The sequence below is a fragment of the Rhinolophus ferrumequinum genome, chromosome 20, assembly GCF_004115265.2.
Source record: "Rhinolophus ferrumequinum isolate MPI-CBG mRhiFer1 chromosome 20, mRhiFer1_v1.p, whole genome shotgun sequence".
Taxonomy (NCBI): domain Eukaryota; kingdom Metazoa; phylum Chordata; class Mammalia; order Chiroptera; family Rhinolophidae; genus Rhinolophus; species Rhinolophus ferrumequinum.
This window is the reverse complement of record NC_046303.1, coordinates 460,544-485,658: the sequence shown is the minus strand read 5'-3', so window position 1 is coordinate 485,658 and position 25,115 is coordinate 460,544. Positions and strand designations below refer to the sequence as shown.

At 57.1% G+C, this 25,115-nt stretch overlaps 1 protein-coding gene across 2 annotated transcripts; it reads left to right on the top strand.

The window, feature by feature from the left end:
- The first annotated feature begins 2,437 nt into the window (after window positions 1–2,437).
- MYO1G (myosin IG) lies at window positions 2,438–15,392 on the top strand. Of its 2 annotated transcripts, XM_033088854.1 has the most exons (22): window positions 2,439–2,629; window positions 3,863–4,071; window positions 4,203–4,296; window positions 5,001–5,166; window positions 5,385–5,438; window positions 5,898–5,993; window positions 6,195–6,314; window positions 6,952–7,161; window positions 7,259–7,404; window positions 7,788–7,902; window positions 8,014–8,184; window positions 8,385–8,455; window positions 9,262–9,336; window positions 9,482–9,614; window positions 10,289–10,455; window positions 10,753–10,960; window positions 12,597–12,820; window positions 13,360–13,504; window positions 14,004–14,108; window positions 14,265–14,378; window positions 14,886–15,040; window positions 15,128–15,392. In XM_033088854.1, exons 1-22 carry the CDS (start codon window positions 2,535–2,537, stop codon window positions 15,282–15,284), a joined length of 3,030 nt encoding a protein of 1,009 aa, XP_032944745.1. In that variant the 5' UTR covers window positions 2,439–2,534; the 3' UTR covers window positions 15,285–15,392. The 2 variants fall into 2 exon arrangements, with proteins under 2 accessions (XP_032944747.1, XP_032944745.1); XM_033088856.1 differs by lacking the exon at window positions 6,195–6,314 and having other exon boundaries at window positions 2,438–2,629.
- Window positions 15,393–25,115: the final 9,723 nt, after the last annotated feature.

Below are 25,115 nucleotides of genomic sequence, written 5' to 3'. Positions count from 1 at the left end.
GTCGTCTGCTTCCCGAACGAGGATCCAGCCCCTCCCCCCCCACATCTGAATGAGAAACAAGGGACATTTAATAAATGGGATTTGAAATGTGTGCTTCCATCCAGCCTCTGCTTTTCTCCTTTCTGTACACTGGATACAAATTGGGGAGGACCTGCTCAGAGGTAGTTCGAGCCAAGTTGGAAGGGGCCCTAGTGACCTCATGCTCCTACTCGAGCCTTTGTAAACTGTGGGGGCGGGGGTGCAGAGCGGCCTGTCAGGAGCTTTGCCTTGACACCCGGGATGGCTTCGCTGCCTGCTGTCCGCACCGGTGGGGGTCCGATTGGGCCTGTGGCTCATCCTCAGACCTGGGCGGCCTCTGAAGAGATGCACTCACGTAATCTCATTTGAGAAGTACCTGGTCACAACCCACTGCTGGGTACACCCACAGGTTAACCCCCTTACCATGTTTCCCCAAAAATAAGCCCCAGGTAAGATCGTCAGCCAGACGGGCACATTTAGTCATTATGACGATGTTCCAGAAGAAGATGACATGACTGTATTTGAATAGATGTAGATCGTTGTACGTGAAAAAAATAAAACATCCCCTGAAAATACGCCCTAATGTGTGTGACTTTTGGAGCAAAAATTATTGTAAGACCCGGTCTTATTTTCGGGGAGACTCGGTAGCTCAGTGTCGGCAGGAGTGTCAGCAGGCCAGAGCTGACTGGGCCACTTTCACATTCAGTTTTTAGTGACAAGTGAGTGACAGCATACCCCAAGGTACCTGCGCCCTGAGTCACAGCTGCCACACCCTGAGACTCGGACGGCAAGGCTCATCTCTGAACAGAACCGAGACTCACTCGGGAGCCCTCCTCACCCCTCCCAACAGCCAGGGAGAGCAGGAAGTGGCCTCCAAGCCCCTTCCGAGGACGAGCTGAGGCCTTCAGGGCACCTTGGTGGGGCCCTTCCCTGCAGCGAAGCCCACAGCGTGCCTTGAGATGGGGTGCAAACACTAAATGTGTGCGTTGTGTAGGGGAGCCAAGAAACAAGGGGACCGGGGTCTGCTGCAGAGGCCCCTTGGACCTGATCTGGATGAGATGGGGAGAGATGCTAGCTAGCTACTGCCCTCAGCCCTCAGCCCTGGGCGGCCTCACCCTCCCGAATCCTCCTGTTGGGCCCAGCACGACTAATGCCCGTTTGTCCTGCCTGAGGCAAGGTTGAGGCCGCCCAGAGGTGCAGCCACACCCAGGAAGGGAAATCCCAGTCTAGAGATAAGTGGGGGTGGGTGGGGACAAGGTCACACAGCAGCAGCTCCACAGCCAGGACCAAACTCCACCCATGGACCAGTCCCCGACCTAAGAATGGTCTTGACATTTTTACGTAGAAAAAAACCCCAAAGAACCACTTTGTGACTCCTGTAAATGGCACCAAGCTCTGGTCTCAGTCCCTGAGGTTTCCCTGGAACAGCCCCGCTCCTTTCACCGTTAACTAACCCGGATGGCCAGCCCGGAGGTTTAGGGAAGTGAAACCCCAGCTTCTCAGGTTTGGAAAGCCCTGTAAAAGCACCCTCCGCGGGGGGCTACGGAGCTGTGACAGTGAAACAACCCGTTTTCCCAGAGGAGCCCCAGTGCGCTATCCTCGAGAGGGTCTGGCCCAGGCTGCACAGGGAACACCTGAATAAGCCCTTTCCAGCTTCGTTCTGTATTCGTTACAAGGTGTTTGAGGGGAAAATCCCTTAACTTAGGTATCTAGCAATTACTTCAAAGCTTAAAAAGTGAGTTGATTGAAAGACAATTTTTAAATAAATTAGCTTTTTGAGTGCAGGGTCTCAAAGGCACAGGTGGGTGATTCAAATCTGGGGAAGCCTCTGGCCCCGTTGGAAGCCGGATGGGAGAAAATTGCCCGCATGGAGGACACTGTGCTCAGGAATGCTGTCTGGAGACAAACCCGAGCCTCTTCTACAAGTGCTGCCTGGTCCAAGAGCAGGGAGGAGGGAGGCTTCCTGGTGGGACAGGTGGGTGGGCCCCAAGCACCTGAAGGAACCTCCTGGGAAACATCCGGAGGGTGGGGCCAGGGCCATGGCTGCCGTTGGCAGGATGAGTTCAGACACTGGCCCTGTGACATCCTGGCCTGGTGTCCACCCCTAAAGACTGCTGCAGCCTAGGCCTCGCTCCAAAGGCCCGGGGGCTCTTCTCACTTTTTGTGAAGGTACAAGATACCTACCATAGAATCCACCCAGCGCTGAGGTCTGCGACCAGTGCAGTCGGGAAATCTGGGGACCATGTCCACGGCTGGGGGTGAGGAGTGGACTTCCTTAAGGGCCCAGCAAGAACCTTCCAGAGCATCTGTTAGGCTGGGGACCAGGAAGCGGGTCAGAGCCCCTCGGGAGGGAGTGGCAAGTAGGGAGGGCAGCCGTTCCGGGCCAGAACCCACTTCCTGTTCCCCCAGGGGAGGTGGCGGGACGTTGTGGCAGTGGGCGGGCCTGCTCCCTCTGCCCTCTGCACAGAAGGTCGTCTGTCGGTGGGGGACCTGCACTGGGCGCTCCCCGCGGCAGGATGGAGGACGAGGAAGGCCCCCAGTGCGGTAAACCGGACTTTGTGCTTTTGGATCAAGTGACCATGGAGGACTTCATGGAGAACCTGAAGCTCAGGTGGGCCCAGGGCCCTGGCCCTTCCCCCTGGTCTCCAGGGGGCCAGGGGCTGCATATTCCGCCACTGACCACAGTCAGTGAACGCAGGGTCCTGGGGTAGACAGGACTGTCCTCTCAGGGCCAGGGTGGCTGGTCCATGCTGGAGCTTACTCCTGGACCCGTCTCCCACACAACGGGTGCCTTCTGGCACTCAGACCGGGCAGATGCGCGTCACCCTCGTGGGGCCCTGCTGAGCCCTAGGGCCTCTGAGGGAAGCCGGCAAGCTGAGCTGTGTGTCGGGCACGTGGGGTGTTGGGGGCGCAGCTGGGAAAGTGGCCTGGGGCCTGACTTTCTGTGGCGGATGGTGGAGGGCGGAAGGACCAGGGACTCGGGGTGACATGGGGTGGCTGCCAGGAGCTGGCTTCACCTCTGGAGCACAGAGGACTGTTGGAGTCAGAGGACAGAAGTGAGCTCTCGTATGGGGTATGAGCTAAGCGTGACCACCTCGCTCTTACAAACCAGCCTGCCGCAAGCATCACCACCTCCATTCTGACGTGGGACACTGAGCCCTGGGCCACGCAGCTTGTAGACGCGAGAGTGTCTCTCAGCTGGTCCCAGATAGCAGTTAAGAGGGTGTAGAGGGGCTGCCAGGGAACTCCCATGTCAGACACAGCCAGGAAGAAGAACCCGGATGGTGGGGAGGGAAGGGAAAGGAAGGTCCCAGATACTGCCCAGGAGCAGGCAAAAGGTCAAGAGAGAGGGACGTCACAGGCACCCCCGCGGGGACGGGGACAGGGTTGAGAAGTCCGGATGTGCTGGGGGAGGGCAGCGCCCCTGCAGCCCCCGGCCCCCTCCCCTTTCCAGACCTGCCATCTGGGTGGGGCTGGGCGGGGTCCCCTTCTGTTTCTGGGTCCCCGCCCAGGCCTTGAGACAGGAAACAACCCAGGCCCCTCCCTCTGCCTCCCAGGCCTTTTCTCCCTGTGTAGCCTGTCTCCCTACCTACTGGCTCTGTGTTGCTGAGTGTGGCCTTGGGCAAGTTGATCCCTTCATAAAATGGGGGGGTCACGATTCCTGTGACATCAGGACCCCCGTGGAGAGCAGTGTTGACCCCCAACACTACACTGCAGTGGGGGGCTCTGGGAACGCTCAGATCCACCCCCATCCCCGCTCTCAGTGCTCAGCCCTGGGGGTGGGCTAGGGCCTCCTGAGGCCCCGCATGGCCTATGGTGCTGAGGACCCGCCTTCCCAAACCAGATTCGAGAAGGGCCGCATCTACACCTACATTGGCGAGGTGCTGGTGTCCGTGAACCCCTACCAGCAGCTGCCCCTCTATGGGCCCGAGGCCATCGCCAGGTACCAGGGCCGAGAGCTGTATGAGCGGCCGCCCCACCTGTACGCCGTGGCCAACGCTGCCTACAGGGCAATGAAACGCAGGTCCAGGGACACCTGCATTGTTATCTCAGGTACCTCCCTGCCTGGGACCCATCGTCTTCATTGGTCAGAGATGGGAGGTGAACGGAGCCCCCAGGGTGGGGTGTGCGGGGGACTGGTCGAGGGGGAATGGCTGGTAATGCTGACTGGGTCTGTCCGGCAGGGGAGAGTGGGGCAGGGAAGACAGAAGCCAGCAAGCACATCATGCAGTACATCGCAGCCGTCACCAATCCGAGCCAGAGGGCCGAGGTGGAGAGGTGAGGGCAGGTGGGGCTGGGGCAGGGCTGGCCCTGGACCTCATGCCTGCCGGGGAGCAGGACACACGACTGAGCCAGCTCAGGCCAAGTTCCAGGGCTCGGCTGTCAGGAAGACTCCAGGTGGCCCCACCCAGGACCTCAACTGAGGAGAGGCAAGACGAGTGCCAGGTGCCAAGCCACTAGGGACCGGAAGGCAGCGAGGGACGGAGGGCCAACAGATGGCTGCTGGGCTGCTCATGGGGCACCAGACAGAGTGGAGAACTTGGCCGGCTGCCAGGGGGCCCGAGGGTGTCCTGCCATGTGTCGGGGTTTAGGCTAGGAACCCGGAAATCGGGGCCATCTGGCTGCTTGCCAGCTGCTCACAGCTTCCTGTGTGGGAACCCGCTCTTCTTGTCGACATGGGGTGAGGTGGGGTTCGGGGAGACAGAAGTTGCCAAGCACATGTGGCCAGCAGATGCTCCACCTGCAGCTGGGAGTCAAAGGCAGAGCCAGACCCAGGTCGTCACTGCAGGTCCAGGAAGGCGGCGCAGTGACCATGCCCAGCACAGGCCCCTGGCAGGCACGTCTCCCAGCATCTCAGGGGGAAGGGCCGTTCCATGGCCTGCGAGGGGCAGCGTGCGGTGAGGCCTCAGGCAGGGACGCTGGACGAGGGTACAGCCCCCGTGGGAGGTCTCTGCACTGTAGCCCTCCCTTGCCCCGTGCAGGGTCAAGGACGTGCTGCTCAAGTCCACCTGCGTGCTGGAGGCCTTTGGGAACGCTCGCACCAACCGCAACCACAACTCCAGCCGCTTTGGAAAGTACATGGACATCAACTTTGACTTCAAAGGAGACCCCGTGGGCGGGCACATCCACAGCTACCTGCTGGAGAAGGTGGGCTGCACAGGCCGCCAGGGTGCCGGCGTGCTGGCCTCCAAGACCTGGGGCCCTGGAAGGGAGCAGACCTTTTCTGCCGTCCCAGGTTCCCAGGGCGGGGCTCCCTCTGTGGCCAAGCCTAGCACCCCACTGCCAGCACTGCCCTGAGGCTCTGGGGCGGGTCCCCTGGGAGTCCCTGCTACCCAAGCGTGAGTCCAACTGTCCTCTCTCCTCAGTCTCGGGTCCTCAAGCAGCACGTGGGAGAGAGGAACTTCCATGCGTTCTATCAGGTAAGCCAAGGCAGCCAAGTGGGGCAGCCCTTCTGGGCACCTGCCCGCAGTCCATCCCCTGCCCCCGCTCTGCACGGTCCTCCCTGGGGTAGGATTTCCCTGGACACAGCCATGTCTTCACCTTAGCTGACCCTGAGGTGGACTCTGTCTGGACACGGGTGGTGTCCCCTATCTGACACTGAAGTAAGTTCTATCTGGACATTAGTGGTGTCTACACTGGGCAAGACCCACTGAGGTGAGCTCACTCTGGACACAGTGGCGTCTACATACCCACCAAGTTGAGTCCTGCCTAACATGCGGTATATAACCATGTCTGGCCCTGAAGTGGGTTCTCCCTGTCCTTGGGCAGGATCCACACCATCACTGAGCTCCATGGTTTGCTGCGTCAAGGACGACGGAAGGACACGTCCTCCGTGTTGTCCGGCATGTGTGGGAGGGCCTGACAGGTGTGTCCTCCAGGTACTGCGGGGCTGTGAGGACTCAGAGCTGCGAGAGCTGCACCTGGAGAGAAACCCCGCCCTGTACAACTTTACCCGCCAGGGCGCAGGGCTCAGTGTGAGTGGGGCAGGGCTGCAGGGCCGGGTGCTGGCGGTCACAGCGTCAGCAGGGCCCAGGGTGGCGGGACTGCTGGGGCCCTGAGTCAGCAGGCATTCAGTTATGAGAATAGGGCGCGATGCGGGGACGGGCTGCAGTGGGTGAGCATGTGCACTGTGCTGAGGAATCGGGGTTCACTGGGGTGCTGACCCCTCTCCCCAGGCCTCAGACAGCGAGGAGAGGAGCCACCACCAGGCGGTGGTGGAGGCCATGCAGGTGATTGGCTTCAGTGCTGAGGAAGTGGGCTCCGTGCACCGGATCCTGGCCGCCATACTGCACCTGGTGAGCCTGGCTGCGAGGGCTGGCATACCGCCCACATGCTGTCGCCCAGCCGCCCCTGTAGGAGGGGACTGTCCCCTGACAACCCAGCCATAGCTGGCCCACTCCTCCCTCTGCTGAAGCCAAGTTGCTTCAGCTGTGGGTTCCCTCGAGACCAGGCCCTGTGCCATGGGCTCCGTGTGTCTAGAACGTGGCTGGTCAGGCTGAGAGGTACCTGGTCCATGTCTGGTAGATGAGCCCAGGCAAGGGCAGTCCAAGCTGCAGTACGCTGAGCATCGTGCTCTGTCACTTAGGAGCTGTGTGTCTGTGGGCAGGTTACTCAGCTCCTCTGAGCCTCCGATCTCTCCTGGGTAGCACGGGGAGCAGGCGGCACGGGGAGCAGATGGCATGGGGAGCAGGCGGCATGGGCAGCAGGGGGAGCAGGCAGCATGGGGACCACGTGGCACAGGGAGCAGGCGGCACACAGCCGGCTTCCAGAGGATACTATGGGGTCATTCAGGTGATGGTCTTGGCAGGAGGCCTTGCGCTGCTCTGGTGCCCCTCCCACTGTCTCCCTTCCCTCCCTCGTCCCCTGGGGAAAGGCATACAGGCTCTCCGGGGGAACGTGGAGCCTGAATCTCCCTGGTTCTTCCATCACCAGGGAAACATCGAGTTTGTGGAGACAGAGGAGGGGCACCTGTCCGTAGCTGAGGACAGGCTGGTGGGCCACGTGGCTGAGTTGACGGCCACGCCCCAGGAGCTGGTGCTGCGCTGCCTGCTGGCTCGCACCGTGGCCTCAGGAGGCAGGGAAGTCATTCAGAAGGGCCACACCGCAGCCGAGGCCAGCTACGCCCGGGACGCCTGTGCCAAGGTACTCCAGGGACGGGCCGTGGGGCGGGTCCAGTCAGTAGGTCTTCCTGCAGGAGGCAGGGCCAGAGGCAGCTAGAAGCAGCCTGGCCTCTCCCCAGGCAGTGTACCAGCGGCTCTTTGAGTGGGTGGTGAACCGGATCAACAGTGTCATGGAGGCGCGGGGTCGGGACCCCCGCAGGGATGGCAAGGACACAGTCATTGGTGTGCTGGACATCTACGGCTTTGAAGTGTTCCCCGTCAACAGGTGGGTGGCCGGCCACCGTATCCCATGCTCTGTCCCCCAACCTCAGTTCCGGGGAGCAAGTGTCTGGTGTCTGTCCTAGCTGGTCCCTGACCCCAGGCTCATGCCCTAAGCCTGCCTCAGCGGTGCCACCCATCCAGGGGGCAAAATCACTGGTTCGCTTCCCCTCGCCATGAGCGTGCGTGCCACAAGTGGGGACTGGGGGTAAAGGTGAGGCCCAGTGCAGAGAGGCACCCCACAGTGAGGCCACTGGGTGCCTGGCATTGGACCCTGCGGGGGAGCTTCAGGGGAGCTGCTGGGACGAGGCTGCCACACTGCCCTCACTGCACACGGAGTGAACGCCCACGGCGGGTGGGGGCTGGACACTTACCGGTTCCCACCCCCAGCTTTGAGCAGTTCTGCATCAATTACTGTAACGAGAAGCTGCAGCAGCTCTTCATCCAGCTCATCCTGAAGCAGGAGCAGGAGGAGTATGAGCGGGAGGGCATCACCTGGCAGACCGTGAGTGCTGGGCCCCCTGTGTGCCACGGGCCCGGCGGGAGAAGCGGGGAGCAGACCGCTGGGGGCAGGCCCACCGGTGGGGCTCAGGAGCCACCCTCTCGCTCCGCCCAGGTGGAGTACTTCAACAACGCCACCATTGTGGACCTCGTGGAACGGCCCCACCGGGGCATCCTGGCCGTGCTGGACGAGGCCTGCAGCACTGCGGGCACCATCACCGACCGGGTCTTCCTGCAGACCCTGGACACGCACCACCGCCACCACCCGCACTACACCAGCCGCCAGGTGCCCCGCCCTCCATGGTCTCCCCCGTTCCCATAGCCCCAGCTTGCCCTGGTGCTGTCACGTGCCCAACAGGCACCACACTGCCTGTCTCAATGGGGCCTTAGTGGTGGCCCGGCCTCCTCTGCAGGACTGTTTACCTCCTTCCTGCAGACACCCCCCCTTCTGTACCTTGACCTTGGCCTGTCCCCTCCCCCCACCAGCTCTGCCCCACGGACAAGACCATGGAGTTTGGCCGAGACTTCCGGATCAAGCACTATGCAGGGGACGTCACGTAAGGCCCCCACCACACCCTGGGTCCTCCCTCAGTCTGAAGACACTGAAAACATGCCCTTCACCACAGGGCTCTTAAGATAGCGGTTCTCGGCCCTGCTGCATCATAGAATCATGGAGAGCTTTAGAAAAATGCCCACATCTGGGCCCCACCCCAGGTGTAGCCATGAGGGGCCTGTGCCCGGAGCCCAGGGTTAGTCTTTTCACATTCTGAGCAAGGCGTCCTCCTAAGGTGCCAGTCAGCACCAAGGACAGATGGGCCAGAGTCTGCATTTCTAACAAGCCCCTTGGTCTTCAGGCCACAGACAGAGCACCCAGGTCTGGTGTCCTTCAGAAATCGCATGATTGTTACTAATTAACGTGTCACGTGGCTCATCCCAAAGAGGGTGTGAGGTGATGTGTGTGTCCCTCACAGGAAAACTGGATGTCCCCTCCTGTGCCCTGAGCCTATGCAGAGCTGCACGTGGGCCGAGACTGGCCCTGAGCTTTCTAGCAGTCAAGGGACATGACAAGGGATCTCAGTGACACAGGATCAAAACAGACCAATGACCCTGGGGTTCTGTTTGTTACTTCAATCCTTGATACACAGGCAATGTTCTGGGCGTGTGATGTACACTGAGGCACAGCGAGGTTAGTAACTCGTCCCAGGTCACACAGCACGTGTGCACCAGAGCAGGATTCAATGGGCACAACCACTGCAGTCACCTTCAGGAGTAAGAGGGGAGGGAGAGAAGTGACCTGTGAGGACAGAGGCAGTGGGAGGAGCCCGAGCGGCTCCCGTGCACCTCACACCTGCCTGGCCCCCAGGTACTCAGTGCAGGGCTTCATCGACAAGAACAGGGATGCCCTCTTCCAGGACTTCAAACGGCTACTGTACAACAGGTGAGCGGCCCAGGGCTCGGGTTGGCAGGGCCCTCAGACGCTCAGCTCTGACCCCCGCCTGATGGCCAGGAAGCTTACAAATGGCCAAGCTGAGGTGGGGGCTGCCCTCCTTGAGGGCAGCTGGGCATGCAGCCTGTGTCCACAGCATGGACCCCACCCTGCGGGCCATGTGGCCAGACGGGCAGCAAGACATCACAGAGGTGACCAAGCGCCCCCTGACAGCCGGCACGCTTTTCAAGAACTCCATGGTGGCCCTGGTGGGAAACCTGGCCTCCAAGGTACCCCCCAGCCCCAGCCCACCCTGGATCCTTCCAGATCCTTCTATCTGTGCCTGGGTGTCAAGTCGGGCCCTCAACTGCCTCTGCACATCAAGGGGAGGAGGTGTTTGCTTCCTGTCTGTTCTGAGCCCCCACTCCAGCGGGGAGGGACCCACCAGTGCACAGGAGGCTCAAGTTAACATAGGTCTGGAGCCCGCATTCCCTGGCTCATTGCCTGTTGGGTGGGGACAGGCCTGGTGAGATTCTGCTCGGAACTTGGTTGGCCCAGCCTAGGCTCTGCCAGCAGCTGGCATTACCTTCTGGAAGCTGCGGCCACAGCAATAGCAGAGACACACTAGGTTATCATGGAGCTTGGAGCCCACAGTCAGAGGGGGCTGGCGGGGCAGGCCAGGACCAGCCTAAGAGCAGACTGTCCAGAGACAGCTCAGCCGGCTCCCTGCTGCTTGGGGCCGGCAGCCTCCTGCTCCGCCAGTTCTGGCCACCATCCCCTCACGCCTCAGTCTCCTCCTGACCCACCATTGGCCCCTGGGCCTCCCCTTCCCACCACAAGAGCCTCTTCCTCAAGTCCATGGCAGCGGGGGAGGGATAGAGGCGGCACACCGGAGCTCACCTGCTTTCCCTACCCCGTCGCTGTGCGGTTGACACTGGACTCCCAAGCGTCCTCTATGCCCCAGGAGCCCTTTTACGTGCGCTGCATCAAGCCCAATGAAGACAAGGTGGCTGCGAGGCTGGACGAAGGCCACTGTCGCCACCAGGTCGCCTACCTGGGGTTGCTGGAGAACGTAAGGGTCCGCAGGGCCGGTTTCGCCTCCCGCCAACCTTACCCTCGATTTCTGCTCAGGTAAGCCAGACTCCCGTCCCCGTGGGCTGTGTCCCCGTGTGGAATCCAAGGGATGAAGGGAGGGCGGGGGCAGAAAGGGAAAGCAGCTTCTCAGACATCGACACAAGTGGAGGCCGGCTCTGTGATCACTGCAAGACCGCCAGCGAGGACCCTCCGTGACATGCGAGGGGGCGTGGTCTGGGTGTTGTGGGCAGGGTCAGGGTTTGAGTGGCATGTGTGGGGCGGGGCAGATGGCGTGGCTCCACACGCCTCCACTCCCCAGGGCCTGGAGCCCACTGCCCTATCCTGCGGTGACAGGTACAAGATGACCTGTGAATACACGTGGCCCAACCACCTGCTGGGTTCTGACCGGGCAGCCGTGAGTGCCCTCCTGGAGCAGCACGGGCTGCAGGGGGACGTGGCCTTCGGCCACAGCAAGCTCTTTATCCGCTCGCCCCGCACGCTGGTCACGCTGGAGCAGAGCCGTGCGCGTCTCATCCCCATCATCGTGCTACTGCTGCAGAAGGTGCGGCCTCGGGCGCCCATCGCGGGGGAGGGGGTCGTCTGCCGTCCGAAGGGGAACTGGCAGGCCCACGGGCACACTTCCAGTGTGGCAGGAGAGCCCGCTGGCTAACAGGAGACACACCACGATTGAAACTGACTTAAGCTAAAAGTGGATTTGGTTTAGGTCACTTCAGTCCTGTGGCCACCAGCTTCAGGCCCAGGGGGACTCAGGTGCTCAAAACAAGATTTTCAGGAATCTCTAGCTTCCTTCCATCCTTTTTGTCTTCTTTTCTTTATTGATTCTGAAAGATTTCAGACCTAGAGAAAAGTATGCAGAATGGTGAACTAAATCCCCACACTCTCCCTGCCCAGGCCACCTGTCACCTGGTGACCAGTATGGTTTGGCATAGATCCCTGCACCTCTATCCCAGTTATTTTGAAGCAAATTGTTGCACTTATATTTTCAGTGTGTTTTTCCAGAGGACAAGGGCTCTTCCCGCTCTCCCCGTAGCTTTTTATTTTTAACATTGCACACTTACGGAAAAGCTGAAGGATTCATACACTGATCACTGTTCACCTGGATTGCGACAGCTGTGTGCTCCCCACCTGGTCTCTGTCTCCCTGTCTCTGACTCTCTCTGCACACACATACCGGTACTCCTGTGTATATACGTTTGTATATTTCCTGACCCACATAAAGTAATAACAGCCCTAAATACTTCAGCAGGCCCCTCCTTGAATAAGGACGTTCACTTCCTGGCTGACCGACACGAGCCACTCAGGAAACCTGACACTGAAATACAGTCTACACCTCTCAGTATCCAACATGTGGGCGGCATTCGAATTTCTACAAGTGTCCCACTATTACCCAGTGCATCTTTAAAAACCAAGAATCCCATCAGTAGTGGCACACTGCACTTAGTTATATTTCTGTTACCTCCTCTAACATACAGGGATTGTTTGTGAGAACAAGACATGACACTGTCATCATAGAAACGGGGTTTAGAAAGTTCCTGATGATTTGTTGCTGTCATGCCGTCCCCATTGACACCCACGCTTCTCCCATTGTCTCCTGTCTGAGTCGGGGTCACACTGCAGCCCATACAACATTGCTTAAGTCTGTTTTAATCTGTGGGTCAGCTGGGCTGCCTGCCTTGTAGAGTTTCTGGTCTGGGTTTTGATTCTTGGGGTGCCCCTCCATCTCAGGGTCTCTTAGGAGTGGGAGGTTGGTTATATCTTGACTAGGTCAAGATTCCAGGGGGACAGTTGGCAGTTGCCCTTCATAGGCAGGAAAGGGGCTGCATCTGCTCCTACCCCTCTTGTCACATACTTTCTCCCTGGGGGCACCTGGGAGTCCCCAGCTGTTCAAGGTCTCAGCTTAAAACGCTTGGATCAACAGAGAAGCTCTTTTCCAAGAGTTGAGCAGGGCCACTCCCATGGAACCAACCTCCAGCCAGGTGGAAGTGGCTCCCGGGTGCTAGGGGGCAGGTCCATCCCACCCAGCACCCATTGCCAGTGTGTGGGGCAGATGGGTTTCCCAACGACCAGCAGGGTGTTTTTAGGAAAGACAGGAGAGCAGGGGGGTTGGGGGCCATGGGGACGGGGTGAGTGAGGCAGGGCCTGGTTGGGTCTCACCCAGTGTCCACCTGGCCCCCCAAGGCATGGCGGGGCACGCTGGCACGGTGGCGCTGCCGGCGACTGCGAGCTGTCTACACCATCATGCGCTGGTACCGGAGGCACAAGGTGCGCGCTCACCTGGCAGAGCTACATCGCCGGTTCCAGGCGGCCCGGCAGCCCCCACTCTATGGCCGCGACCTTGTCTGGCCACTGCCACCTGCTGTGTTACAGCCTTTCCAGGACACCTGCCACGCGCTGTTCTGCAGGTATGTTCCCTGGGCCATCCCCTCGCTCTTTACCACTGAGCTAGCACCCACTGAACACCTGGAGCTGGTCATCGGAACCCCTCGGAGTTGCCTCGAAACACACGAGCCCCATTTGGTAATCGGCAAAGCAGGGGCTGTGCACATGAGCCAGCTGCCCATGCCCCACAGTCGGTGGCAGAGCTCTGCCATCCCCAGCACGCCGCAGGGCATTCCGAGGGGACACAGGCCTCAGTCTCCTGAGGGGAATCTGCAGGGGACAGTAGGGGGCCAGGTGTAGGGAGTGGGAGAAACTGCATCTGAGCTGGGCTTCGAAGGCTGAGTGGGAGTTCTCCAGGGAGAGGGGCACATAGTAACCAGCGTGCTCAGAATGGAAGGGGTGGCGGGGACACATAAGGCAGCCAGTGTCAGGCTGAGAGGCTTGGCCTCCAGTGGGTGAAGGGGCATGAAAGGGCATTCAAGTATGTTCTGGGGGGCAGGACCAGGGATGGGGAAGGATGAGGGTTGCACAGGGGCCCATCTGAGCGCTTGTCCATCTCCAGGTGGCGGGCCCAGCAGCTGGTAAAGAACATCCCCCCTTCAGACATGGGCCAGATCAAGGCCAAGGTGGCCGCCATGGGGGCTCTGCAGGAGCGACGGCAGGACTGGGGCTGCCGGCGGGCCTGGGCCCAAGACTACTTGTCCTCCGTGAGTGCTGGGCTGCCAGGGACTGGGCACCACACAGGGGCTCAAGGCTGAGTCCTGGACTTTACTGAGGACCTTGTCATCCACCCTGCTCCCACTCCCCTTCCCCTGACCTCAGGCACCGCACCCCACCTGTGACTCCTTGGCTCTCACGTGGGCGGGTGCTGTCAGCATGCCCCTGGCCCAGGTCTGCAGGAGATGGAGAGGCTCAGGGGCTCAGGGTCGGCCCAGGTGGCCGTCTTGTGGAGGAGCCAAGTGCAACGGGCCCCTGCGTGCTCAGCATCTGTCCAGGCCTGACGAGCAGGGCCGGAGGGCACAGACGTGATGCCTGGAACCTCAGGCTGTGGGGTCTGCGCTGGGCCTGCAGGGAACCCAGCAGAGGCGGGTGCACAGCCTCACTCGGTTTCCTGAGGTGTAGGGTAGCTGTGCCATTCACCGAGAGTCGCTGTTATTTGAGCGTGGTCCCAAGACCCTGTCCCAAGCTGCCCCCATCTGTGCTCAGGCCACCGACAACCCCACCGCCTCCAGCATGTTTGCTCAGCGCCTGAAGACGCTTCGGGACAAAGATGGCTTCAGGGTCGTGCTCTTCTCCAGCCACGTCCGAAAGGTGAGGAGTGGGTAGAGGCCACGGTGGCCTCGGCTCAGCCTAAAGGTCTCACGTCTGCTCCTGGGACTTGGGAAATAGCTCCAACCCAGCAGGGAGAAAACAGGCCAGGGAGGGGGAGCTGGGTGGCAGGTACCCCTAAGGGCGCCTGTCCCACAGGTGAACCGCTTCAACAAGAGACGGGACCGGGCACTCCTGCTCACTGACCAGCACCTGTACAAGCTGGAGCCCAGCCGGCAGTACCGGGTGATGCGGGCCGTGCCCCTGGATGCGGTGAGCCTGTGTGCCCCTGCCCTCCTGCCTACCTGGGATGTCCGGAACTTTCTAGAACAGCCTCAGCTCAGGATGGCTGCCCCCCACCACCACCCCTTGCCCCTTCCTGCTCTATTCTCTGACCTGCCAGGTGAGCCCTCTCCCCACACCTGTTCCCCCCTGGGGGGCCTCCGCATCCACACCACGTGTATCCGGGTCCCCTACTGGCTCTGTGGCACGCTTGCCTGGAGCCGCAAATCCTGTTCTCAAAGGGCAAAAAGCACACTGGGGCAGGGTCCAGGCCCAGGTCCTATGGCTGTGCGGCTACTTGTGTGGAATGGAAAGGACAGAAAACAGAGGTCAGCTCCGCAGTCCCACGGTGCTGTTCAGGTGTTCCACACCCACAGGCTGGAGCTCGGGAGCATTCCGTGGCAGGGGGAGGAAGAGGAGCTGGGATGACAGACAGTGGGGCGTGGGCATAGGATCGGGAGGAGGGCCTCCTGCCCCCTGACCCTGAGCCCCCCTCAGGTGACCGGGCTGAGTGTGACCAGCGGGCGGGACCAGCTGGTGGTGCTGCACGCGCGGGGCCAGGATGACCTGGTGGTGTGTCTGCATCGCTCACGGCCACCGCTGGACAACCGCGTCGGGGAGTTGGTGGGCGTGCTGGCCGCCCACTGCCAGGGGTGAGCAGGACTGGCGGCTGGAGTCCGGGGGAGCCAAGGCCGTGGCGCCGGAGCCTGACCTTCCTCCCTCCCGCCCGCCCACTGCAGGAAGGGCCGTGCCCTGGAGGTCCGTGTCTCCGACTGCATCCCCCTGAACCAGCGCGGCGCGAGGCGCCTGGTGTCGGTGGAGCCCAGGCCCGAGCAGCAGGAGCCAGATTTCCACTGCAGCCGTGGCGCCTTCACCCTCCTGTGGCCCAGTGGCTGAGCCGGCCTGACCGCCTGTGCTGCCCCCGCCCGCCCCGGAGGCCCCACCCGCAGCGCAGGGCAATAAAGGACGTTGCCTGCATGCTGAGGAGACTTGTGTCTGAGGGTGGACGTGCATGGGATGTGCCAACTTGGCAAATGTCACCCCAGTGTCCTCTGCTGACTCCTGGGGGGTCACCTGAACTGGAGGAGGAGGCCTGGGGGCCCAGTCTGGTGGGGCCTCAGCCTAGGGAACAGCTGGACATGGAGCCCTGGTCTGAGAAGAAAGATGCCCTTTAGGCGCCAGGCTGCCATCCCTCCCCACGGGTTTCAGACTGTCCCCACAGCATGGGCCGTTTCCCTCTCCCCCTCACATAGGACTCCTGTCCTTGTTCCTACTAGGCCACTGGGGAGGCCAGGGGTCCAGTGCACACTGGGGGCATCGAGCAGTCTCCGCCAGCTGACTAGGGGGTCCACGCTGCCCCGGCTGCTGCCTGTGGGTGCTGGGTGTGGCCATTCCAGGCCCTGGGAACCCCGCCTCTAGGGGGCAGCAGCTAGGGCCTCCCAGAGTGCTGTGAGGGTGCATGGGGGACACCTGCCCCACCAGCCCCAAGGATGGCAGATCCCATTGTTTCCCACTTGCATTTGTCATTAAAACCAGGTGGGTGTCGTATTGCCCTTCCCCCTCTCTGCCAGGCCCCTGAGGGAGCAACCACAGTGGGACCACAGTGGCCAATGGTGGGCCCACTGCCTACAGGACCCAGGGGGGACAGTGGAGGCTGCAAAGTGACCGCATCCAAGGGGTCTGTGCCAAGTACACCCCCGAGCAGCAGTGGGATCCCCCACCTATGGGAACTTCTTCCATGAGGGCACCTGGGATAGGTGGGCACCCATGGATCCATCTCAAAGCTCCATGGGAGCAGGGGCCTCGGGGGGTGTCCCCACCAGAATCAACTTCCCTGTTCACTCTCCTCAGCACCCCAAATGTCCAGACCTGACTACCCCTGATCCCAGGGAATGATACTTCATCCACCCATCTCAGGTACCCACAGAGAGGTCCAGTTCAGAGGCCATGTCCAGGAAGACTTTCCCCAGCATTTTATTGTGAAAGTGTTCTCACACCTGCAGCAAACCTGAGAGAATCACACAGTGAATGGCCTAAATTCTCCAGCCCAGAGCCCACCGCCAACATTGATGGGCCCGTCACCCTCCGTCCACAGCCCACCCATTTCTCTAGGTGCGCTCCCCCAGTACCGTCCCATTCACATCACTGACGAGGTTTGCTGCCTATTTATAGACTTCTATTTTGACATAAAATTTACATTCAGTAAGTCCTCGAATCTTAGCTCTTCCCCCAGGGGCTTCTGACAAATGTATCTTCCAAGTTCCTATCAAGATCCTGAATATCACCCTTAGTCTGGGATCATCCCCCATCCCCCCCCACCTCCCGCACCCACCGTTCTCACTTGTTTCCACCCATATGTCCCTCACTTTGGCCTCGTCCGGAGCTCCAGGCGCCACGTACAGGGCACGGGCCGGCCACCAGGGGGCAGGCGGTTGCTGCTGACCGGCCCTGGTTCCCGATTTCTCCGCCACCTGCGCCCTGTTGGCGCGGGGTCCTCCTGCCAGCGCAGCCCCGGCTGGCGGGTGCTCTGTGCAAACACCTCCTGTGGCATCTCCACCCGAATAAAATAGACATGGGGGGCCCCTCTGGCTACCCATGGACCTTTCCGGAACACCGCATTTAGCAGGGGCCTCTCATGAATGGCAAACTGTAGAGGCTCAATGCTGGCTGGGCTCTTGTTGGGCATCTCTGGTCCGAGGTTGCTCCCCCACCCAGCCCAGACCCGATGGAGCGGAGGGGCACAGAGAGAAGGCCAACCCCTCCTCTACTAAAGGGTCCCAGAAGTCACTGCTGTGATCCCCACAACCATCACGCTCCAGGGTGCTGGGGTGTGACCCTGGCTTTTCCCAGGAACCTGGTTGAAAGCTTCTTTGGTGAAACTGATGTGCCCCCCCCCCACACACACACACACACAAAGGGCCCTGGGGGAGGGTCTCACTGTGATGGGCCTTCTCAGGTGGAGGAAGGAGCAGTGACCCTTTGTGGGAGTTTGGGGAGCGCCTGGTTGAAGCAGAGGTGAGTTAGGAGAGGTGAAGGCAGGGTAGCCCCCTACCCTCCATCCCACCTGTGAAAACCAATGGCAGAAGCTCCAGGCCATGGGAGCTCCAGGCCAAGTGGGTCCTGCAGACAGTGGGGGCCCTGGCCCAGGGGTGTGAGCTCGGAACTACACTGCGCTCCCAGAGTTACAGCCAGTTACGAGCTGAATGGTGTCCACCAAATTCGCATGTTGAAGTCTTAACCCAGGACCTCAGAATGTGACTGCATTTGGAGCTGGAGTCTGTAAAGAGGTGACGGAGGTAATATGACGCCATGAGTGGGTCCTGATCCAATGTGACTGGTGTCTTTGTAAGAAGAGGAGATTGGGATACAGACATGCACAGAGGGGCAACCATGTGAGGACACAGGGAGAGGACGGTGTCTACATGCCCAGGAGCAAGGCCTCAGGAGGAACCGGCCCACCAGCACCTCTGGGGCTTCCAGCCCCCAGGATATAAGAGAAGCACCAGCTGTGGTGTTTGTTACAACCGCGCGGCCTCCCACCCCACATGCATCTGTGAATGTGCCTCTTCTTTTGTCCCTTTCCAGCCCACCTGGACCAGGGTCAGGGTTCTGCAGACACACTTCCAGCAGCCTCACCCTCCATCCAAACGATGCGCCGTGGGAGGGGCCCTTCCTTTTGACTCCTGTCCAGCTCCAGCCACCGTTCCTGTGTCCTAGAGCCACTCAGCACGTCCACAGGAGTTCCTGGGAGACCTGGCCGCTCCTAAACCACCAATACATGGGTAACCCAGCCCAGTATGTGGCACATGGACACCCAACATGGGAGAGGAAGTGCTTTGAGCTCCATCTGGTAGAATAAGAGGAGTGGGTAGGGTAGGGGACAGAAGAATGTTCCCGAGGCCACATAGTGTGTGGGACACAGGGTACTCGGGAGCCCATGTCACAGACTCTCTCTCCCACGCCTTTCAATCTTCTTCTCAAGCTGCCCCATGTAAGGTTGTGTTTCTGATCTCTTAAAAGTCATATTTATAACTTTGTCATATTGCTAACACCACGGTGTGCAGCACAGATGAGCCGGAGAACAATCTGGAAAGGCGGGTGCCTGGTGCCACCTTGCAGATGGAGAGTAAAGAGAACGTCCATCGGGCAGTGCTAGTAACACTGAACTAGTAAAACAGAACTGGCAAGACGTCCATAGTGACCACCTGACACTCAAGGCAGTTCTATCGGCTCATTGAACTTGGTCATCACTAAGATAGCACAGAGATATGGCAACATGTACAACAACATAAACCGGGGAAAAGGAGAAAACTTTGTCGTCGATATATGCTATCTGTAACTACACACTGCAGTTTAAATGTGCAAGAGATATGAGTGTTGCTAGAAATCAGGAAGAACCAGAGAATCAGAAAGAGGGGAAACAGGTGCACGGAGTGAGGGGACAGGATAATGTGTGGAATTTTTTTCACTTTTAAATTTCTTTGAATGTTTTCGCAAGATTTTTTTTTTGCAAGATTTTATTAAATGATACTTTAAAAATATTTATATCTCCTGAATAAAACTTCCATTAAACAAAGAAGCAACGCAACTGGAGGCGGAGAAGAGGGCTGACATCTGCCTGCGTGTCCCACCACGCAGAACAACACTCACTGGTGGGTGAGAGAGAGAGTGACCCCACCCTGGGCAAGGAGCAGTGGGCTTTGGAAATGAAGGCACGCCTAAGACTCTGAGCCGTGGTGCTCACCCGTGGGGTTGGGCTCCATTTGTGGGTAAATTCAGCCACGGCCAGCAGGCTCGGAAGCAGATGGTGTGGCTGGTCTCCAACGCTGGGGACAGCCGGGGCTGGGGCTGGAGGGAGCCAGGGGCTGGTCTCAGCCACATGGAGTCCGAGATGGAGGCAAGACTGGCAGCTAGAGCCACGCGCACACAAAGTGAGTGAAGGAGTCCCATGGTGACAAAAGACCAGGGCTGGCAACGAGGGAACAATCCACTGCAAAGCAGTTACGTCTCAGAGGCCCATCCACACTCAAGGACAAGGCATAAGGTGGGTGGCAGTGGGCAGTGACCGAGCAGAAGCACAACTGATTGTGTTAAGAGTCCCTAGCCCAACTGAAACATGGGCAAAAGCCATGACTAGGCATTTCACCAATGAGGAAACACCTACATCCAACAAGCAGGCAGAGAGCCTTTGCCTCCTGGTTGGAAATCAGGGACATGTCAACCAAGGTGCAAAGACGGTGTGCCCGTCAGCCATTCGATGGCAAAAATGAAGAATCTGACAATGCCCAAGGCTGGAGAACTGTGGACCATGTGTCTTAAACATGGCTGAGGGGAGTGGACCTGGAATAACAACCTGAGAAAACTGGTTGGCTTTTCCTTATAAACCCAGACATTCACATGCCTGACAGCTCAGAAAACCACCCCTGGGAGGACACCTGAGACAAAGTCCCACACAGCTACCCCAGGAACAAATTCCAGAGAGTCCCCCAGCCTGTTTGTGACAGCAGCCACAACCATGATGCCCATGGACAGAAGATGGAACATTGTGGTGGCATTTTTAAACAATGGAATATTATACAGCAGTGAACATGAATTAACTCCAGCTAAACAAACTCCCCCCCAAAAAAAGTGCAGGCCGGCCCGGTGGCTCAGGTGGTTGGAGCGCCATGCTCCTAATGCCGACTGACGACTGGAGACCGACTGCCTCAGCCGGGGGGAGTGCAAGGCTCATAATACCAGCATGGGCCAGGGAGCTGTGTTCTACACAACTAGAGTGAGAAACAACAGCTTGAACTAGAGTGCGGGGGGTGGGGCAGGCGGAAGAAGGGGGGAAGCATTAAAAAAAAAACCTAAAAAAATTAAAAAAAAAAAAAAACTGAATCTTTATAACATAATGTGGAGTTAAAATAAATCAAGTCCAGGAGACTACTTATGTGATGGCTAATTTTATGTGTCAACTTGGTCAGGCTTCAGGATACAGATATTTGATCAAACACCAGTCTAGGTGTCACTGTGAAGGTATTGTTTAGATGAGAATAACATTTAAATCAGTGGACTTAGAGTAAAGCAGACTACCCTCCATAATGTGGGTGGGCCTCGGGAAAGCAGTTTAAGGCCTTAAGAAAAAAGACTGAGGTCACTCGAGCAAAAGGAAGTTCTGTGTCCAGATGCCTTTAGACTCAAGATGCAATATCAGCTCTTCCCTTATGTTTATCTTCAGAACCCTGACTAATACAACTTAAAATATGATACCCTTTTTATAAAGTTAAAAAAATAAAAATAAACACCAAATTTTCTTATAATTTAGGATTTTGGTCGCCTCTGAGAGGTGGGGGATAGATTCTGGAAGAAACACATATAATAGGTTTAAATTATTGTCTGTGTTCTAGTTCTTGAGTTGGCTGGTAATTCAAGAGATTTTATTAAAATATTATTATTGAATGAACAAAGTAATAAATGATCAAAAGAGAGCCATCATGCAATGACTAATAATAAGAAAACATCATAAACCAAGGATTGTTTTTCTTTAATTTTATTGGGGAACAGTGTGTTTCTCCAGGGCCCATCAGCTCCAAGTTGTTGTCCTTCAATCTAGTTGTGGAGGGCACAGCTCAGCTCCAAGTCCAGTCGTCATTTTCAATCTTTAGTTGCAGGGGGCGAGCCCACTATCTCATATGGGAATTGAACCAGCAACCTTGTTGTTGAGAACTCATGCTCTAAACAACTGAGCCATCCAGCCGCCCCTCTGGAAGCTTAGCGGCAGCTGGTTGTCTTCAATCTAATTGTGGAGGGCGCAGCTCACTGGCCCATGTGGGAATCGAACCCGCAACCCTGTTTTTAAGAGCTCGTGCGCTAACCAACTGAGCCATCCAGCTGCCCAATAAACCAAAGATTTTGATCAATCTTATTCTGCATTGTGGGGACAGAGCCAGGAGTGCAGTTTCCAAGCTCGCGGCCTCACGTGGAAAGGTGCTGGCTCAGGTAGTAAATGGCCATCAACTGTGATTGGATGGCCATCAGCTGTGGCTAGTTGGCCGTCAGCTGTAACCAGTGAGCCATTGGCCACTAATATAACTGCTGTGGCTACGCTAGCAGAGAATGGGAGCTAGCAAGAAGATGGTGGGTTGAGCTAGCAAGAGCGGATTTCAGTTAGCAAGTGAGGTGGGTTGACAGAGAGAAGTGGATGGCAGGTTGCAGATAGTGTGGCTCCTGCCTCCTGTGTCTCCAACCCAGCCGCCAGTGAGAATATAGTGGTATGACTCCCCTACCTATGGCTCCGTTGTGTTCCTTTTTGGCCTCACCATATCCTGCGTTCTTGTGCAGGGAGTGGGACTAGAGACCCTGCATGACACCCTGCGTGACATGAGTATAAAATAAAAACTTAACGTTATGCATCAGCGTGCCTGGAATGGTCTTCATTTCTAATATGAATATATGTACACACACACATACGTGTAAATTTGCATTTAAAATTTTGCATAGGAAAACTCAGAAGGAGAGACACTGATATTTCTGGGTAGTGGGTAGCATTCTGAGTCATTTACATTTTCTTAGTTTGCTTTTCTGTATTTTCCAAATGTTCTAGAATAAAAACATATTTTTTAAATAAAAGAAGAGATTTTTGTTTTGTTTTGTTCTTTTCCCCTTCTTCCGCCTCCCCACTCCCCACTCCGGTTCAAGCCATGGTTTCTCAGTCTAGTTGTATGGGACACAGCTCCCTAGCCCATGCTGGTATTATGAGCCTTGTGCTCCCCCGGCTGAGGCAGTTGGTCGTCGGTCGTCGGTTGGCCACTCATAGCAGCTCAGGGCAGCCCACGGCAGCTCACGCTGGCTGCCAGCAGACTTTTAATAGGAGGAAAAACACACTGACTTCCCCAGGATGCCCAGTTGTAACTCAGTTGTGATTGACTGACGTGTACTGTTTCCACACTTTACAAAATGGCTCAAAAAGACCTGGAAAGTTGAAGCTCATATACTTCTTTTCAGTTTAATTCCATTAGATATTTACTGAGTGGTCACCGTGAAGGAGACACAAAGATGAGATGCAGCCCCTGGTCTTCAGCAGTCAGTAACCCCTCTGTACCTGTGCTGGTCTTTTTCTGGACCATCTGAGTATAAACTGAGGGCATGATGCCTTTTTTACTTCTAAATATTCCAGCATTTCCTAAAAGCAATAACACTCTCTTGTATAACCACAGCACATTGATCAAAATCAGGATATTAACATTAACACAATATTATCTGATCCACAGACCTGATTGAGATTTCACCAACAATGCCCTTATGGAAAACAGATGTCCAAATCCCACACTGCCCCACGTTCCTGCAGACTACCCCTCGCACCTGGCATTCTGTGACTAGTTTGCAGCCTGTGGCTTTGCAGACCCCTCTTCGGCATGAGCTCCTCTGCTGTTTCCCCAAGGCCAGCGGCACGGAATTTTCAGTCGGAATCTTACACAGGTGCTGTGTGTCCTTGGCACTCTTATCAGGAGACACCTGATGTCGTTGTGTCCCATCCCTGGTGACATCCCATGACCGTGCGGTTACGACAGTGGTTGCCAGCCCTCTCCCTTGCAGAGTTACTATTCTCCCCTTTGTAATAAACAAGTACTTAAAGGGAGGGTCTCTGAGACCAGGTGAATATTCACTCTACTCAACAAATTTTCACCCACTGGTTTTAATATCTATTGATGATTCTTGCCTCATTAATCATTAGTATGAAAATGGCTAACTGATGTTTTTCAAACTCCATCATTTCTTCTTTATTTCTTATTGGGTTTCCTAGTTAAAAAAGAGTTCTCCCTTCTCTCATTATTTGTATCAGCAGGGATACAGGGATTCTCATTTTAGTCAGTGGCTTACAATTGACAGCTATCATTATTTATTTGATGCTTAAATTGTCCCAGACGTATTTTCCAGCAGGGATGTCCTTTTGACATCTTCCATCATGTTTTGAGTACTTACTTTCTGACACAAGATATTCTAGGCTTAGCTCATGCTTTCTCTCCTCTGGCCCTGGAATCAGACACTTCTCCCAGGAGCTCTGGTTCCTTCTACTGGAGAATCATATTGAGAAAACAAGATCCAGGTGCTACTGGGGCATCATTGTTTCTAGGAAGTGTTTTTTATAAATACACCCTTGTGTGTGTGTGTGTGTGTGTGTGTGTGTGTGTGTGTGTGTGTGTTTCTACATCTGTGTGTTTCTATATCCATCTCGTGTTTATATGTGTGTGTTTCCATATCTACGTGTATGTGCACACAGGTGTGTTTGTGCAGTAAATCCATGAGCTCACGATGATACCTCAGTTCTAATCCTGTCCCACAGGCTTTGTTCTAGCCTTCCCCTTCTGGTTTGTAATTTCCTTCAGCTAAAGTTTTCTTTAAAGGCTGTGGCTGTAGTTCAAGCTGCCGTCATTATTGCTGGGCCGGAAACCTCTGTCCCTCGACACACGGCCTTGCTTTGTGCCCAATAGACTTGGGCGTCTCCAGCTTGTCTAACTGGGTTAAGGGCAGGTAGAATCTGGCGCGGCCAGTTCTGAGCCAGTCGGCCTTCTGGAAGGTGTGGGAGAGGCAGAAGCAGAGTCCCTAGGAAGTGCCAGAGGGAGGATGAAGCTCTGGGATTTTCTGGATGAAACGAGAAGCCAGAACAGATGAGCATTGTCCGGCTCCATGGAGAGACCACAAGTGACCTCAGGGGCGCCTGGAAAGGGTACACCTGTTCCCCACAGCAGCTGCAAAAGCCCTGCCTGAAGGCTTTGTAGGCACAGCTGGCTTTGTGGAGCTGAGGGCAGCTGGCGGAGGCCCTCACATCCACTGGGCCGAGGACAGGCTACCCCCCCCCCCTGCTGCTTAGGTCTGGAGTTGGGGGCTGCAAACACTAGTGACCTGAGTTATGGCCTCCTCAGACCTGTTAGCCATAACAGCTGATACACTTTCTGACAGCTCTGTTTCTAGGGATCCTGGTCCTTTTAAGGTTGTTGGGTTGGGGTTTCAATTCTCTTATCCAACAAACATACTCCTCGGAGAAAGACAAAGCAGATCTGGGTTTTTCAAGCATGTGCTCTGCACTCAACTTTACAGAATATAGAGCCCGTGGGCCCCTGAATAGCACAGAGTAGGCAAGCCGCGCTTGAGCGTGCACACATCCCGCCGTGGTGCTCAGGGCAGCGCCCCTCAGCCTCTCTCACAGCAGGAGTGCAGCGAGGCAGGATGGTCTGGTCCAAGGACACCAATATCTTCTGGAGGCTCAGGGGGCCACGTGGGAGTGCAGTGAGGATGGGATGGACAGGTTAGAGCCTCTCCCAGCCTCTGCGAGGGCCCAGGAGGTTGTTTTCAAGGCCCAAAGGAGCTACAAGTCGTGGGGGGCTCCTGAGCTGATGGCTCCACTGTGCCCCTGGGGCCCGAAAATCAACACAGAGAGTTGATTTTCTACCTCACGGAAGACAAAAGTCCCAGAATATACAGCAGGTGCGGGCTTCTGCCCAGCCTGGGTGAGGCAATCTCCTTAGACTGTGCAAGAACACACTTGCTTCCAGCCACACAAATCCAAGAAAACATTCCTGCCGGCTTCAGCACACACCCGCTGCACCCTGTGCCCAGAGCGTCAAGCCGACCTGCACCCGGGGAGGTTGGTGCGAGCGCCCATGGGGATCGCCCTCATTTCCAGTTTCTCCAAAACCCATCCTGCCTGCTTCCCACGTCCACGGTCCTCCTGGGTAGAAAGGGGGC

What these genes read in the sequence shown, in the direction of transcription:
- MYO1G (XM_033088854.1), top strand. Translation starts at nt 2,535, where the DNA reads ATGGAGGACGAGGAAGGCCCCCAGTGCGGTAAACCGGACTTTGTGCTT. An exon ending in ATGGAGAACCTGAAGCTCAG is followed by an intron (nt 2,630 to 3,862) that starts GTGGGCCCAGGG and finishes TTCCCAAACCAG; the next exon opens with ATTCGAGAAGGGCCGCATCT. An exon ending in TCTCCAGCCACGTCCGAAAG is followed by an intron (nt 14,109 to 14,264) that starts GTGAGGAGTGGG and finishes CCTGTCCCACAG; the next exon opens with GTGAACCGCTTCAACAAGAG.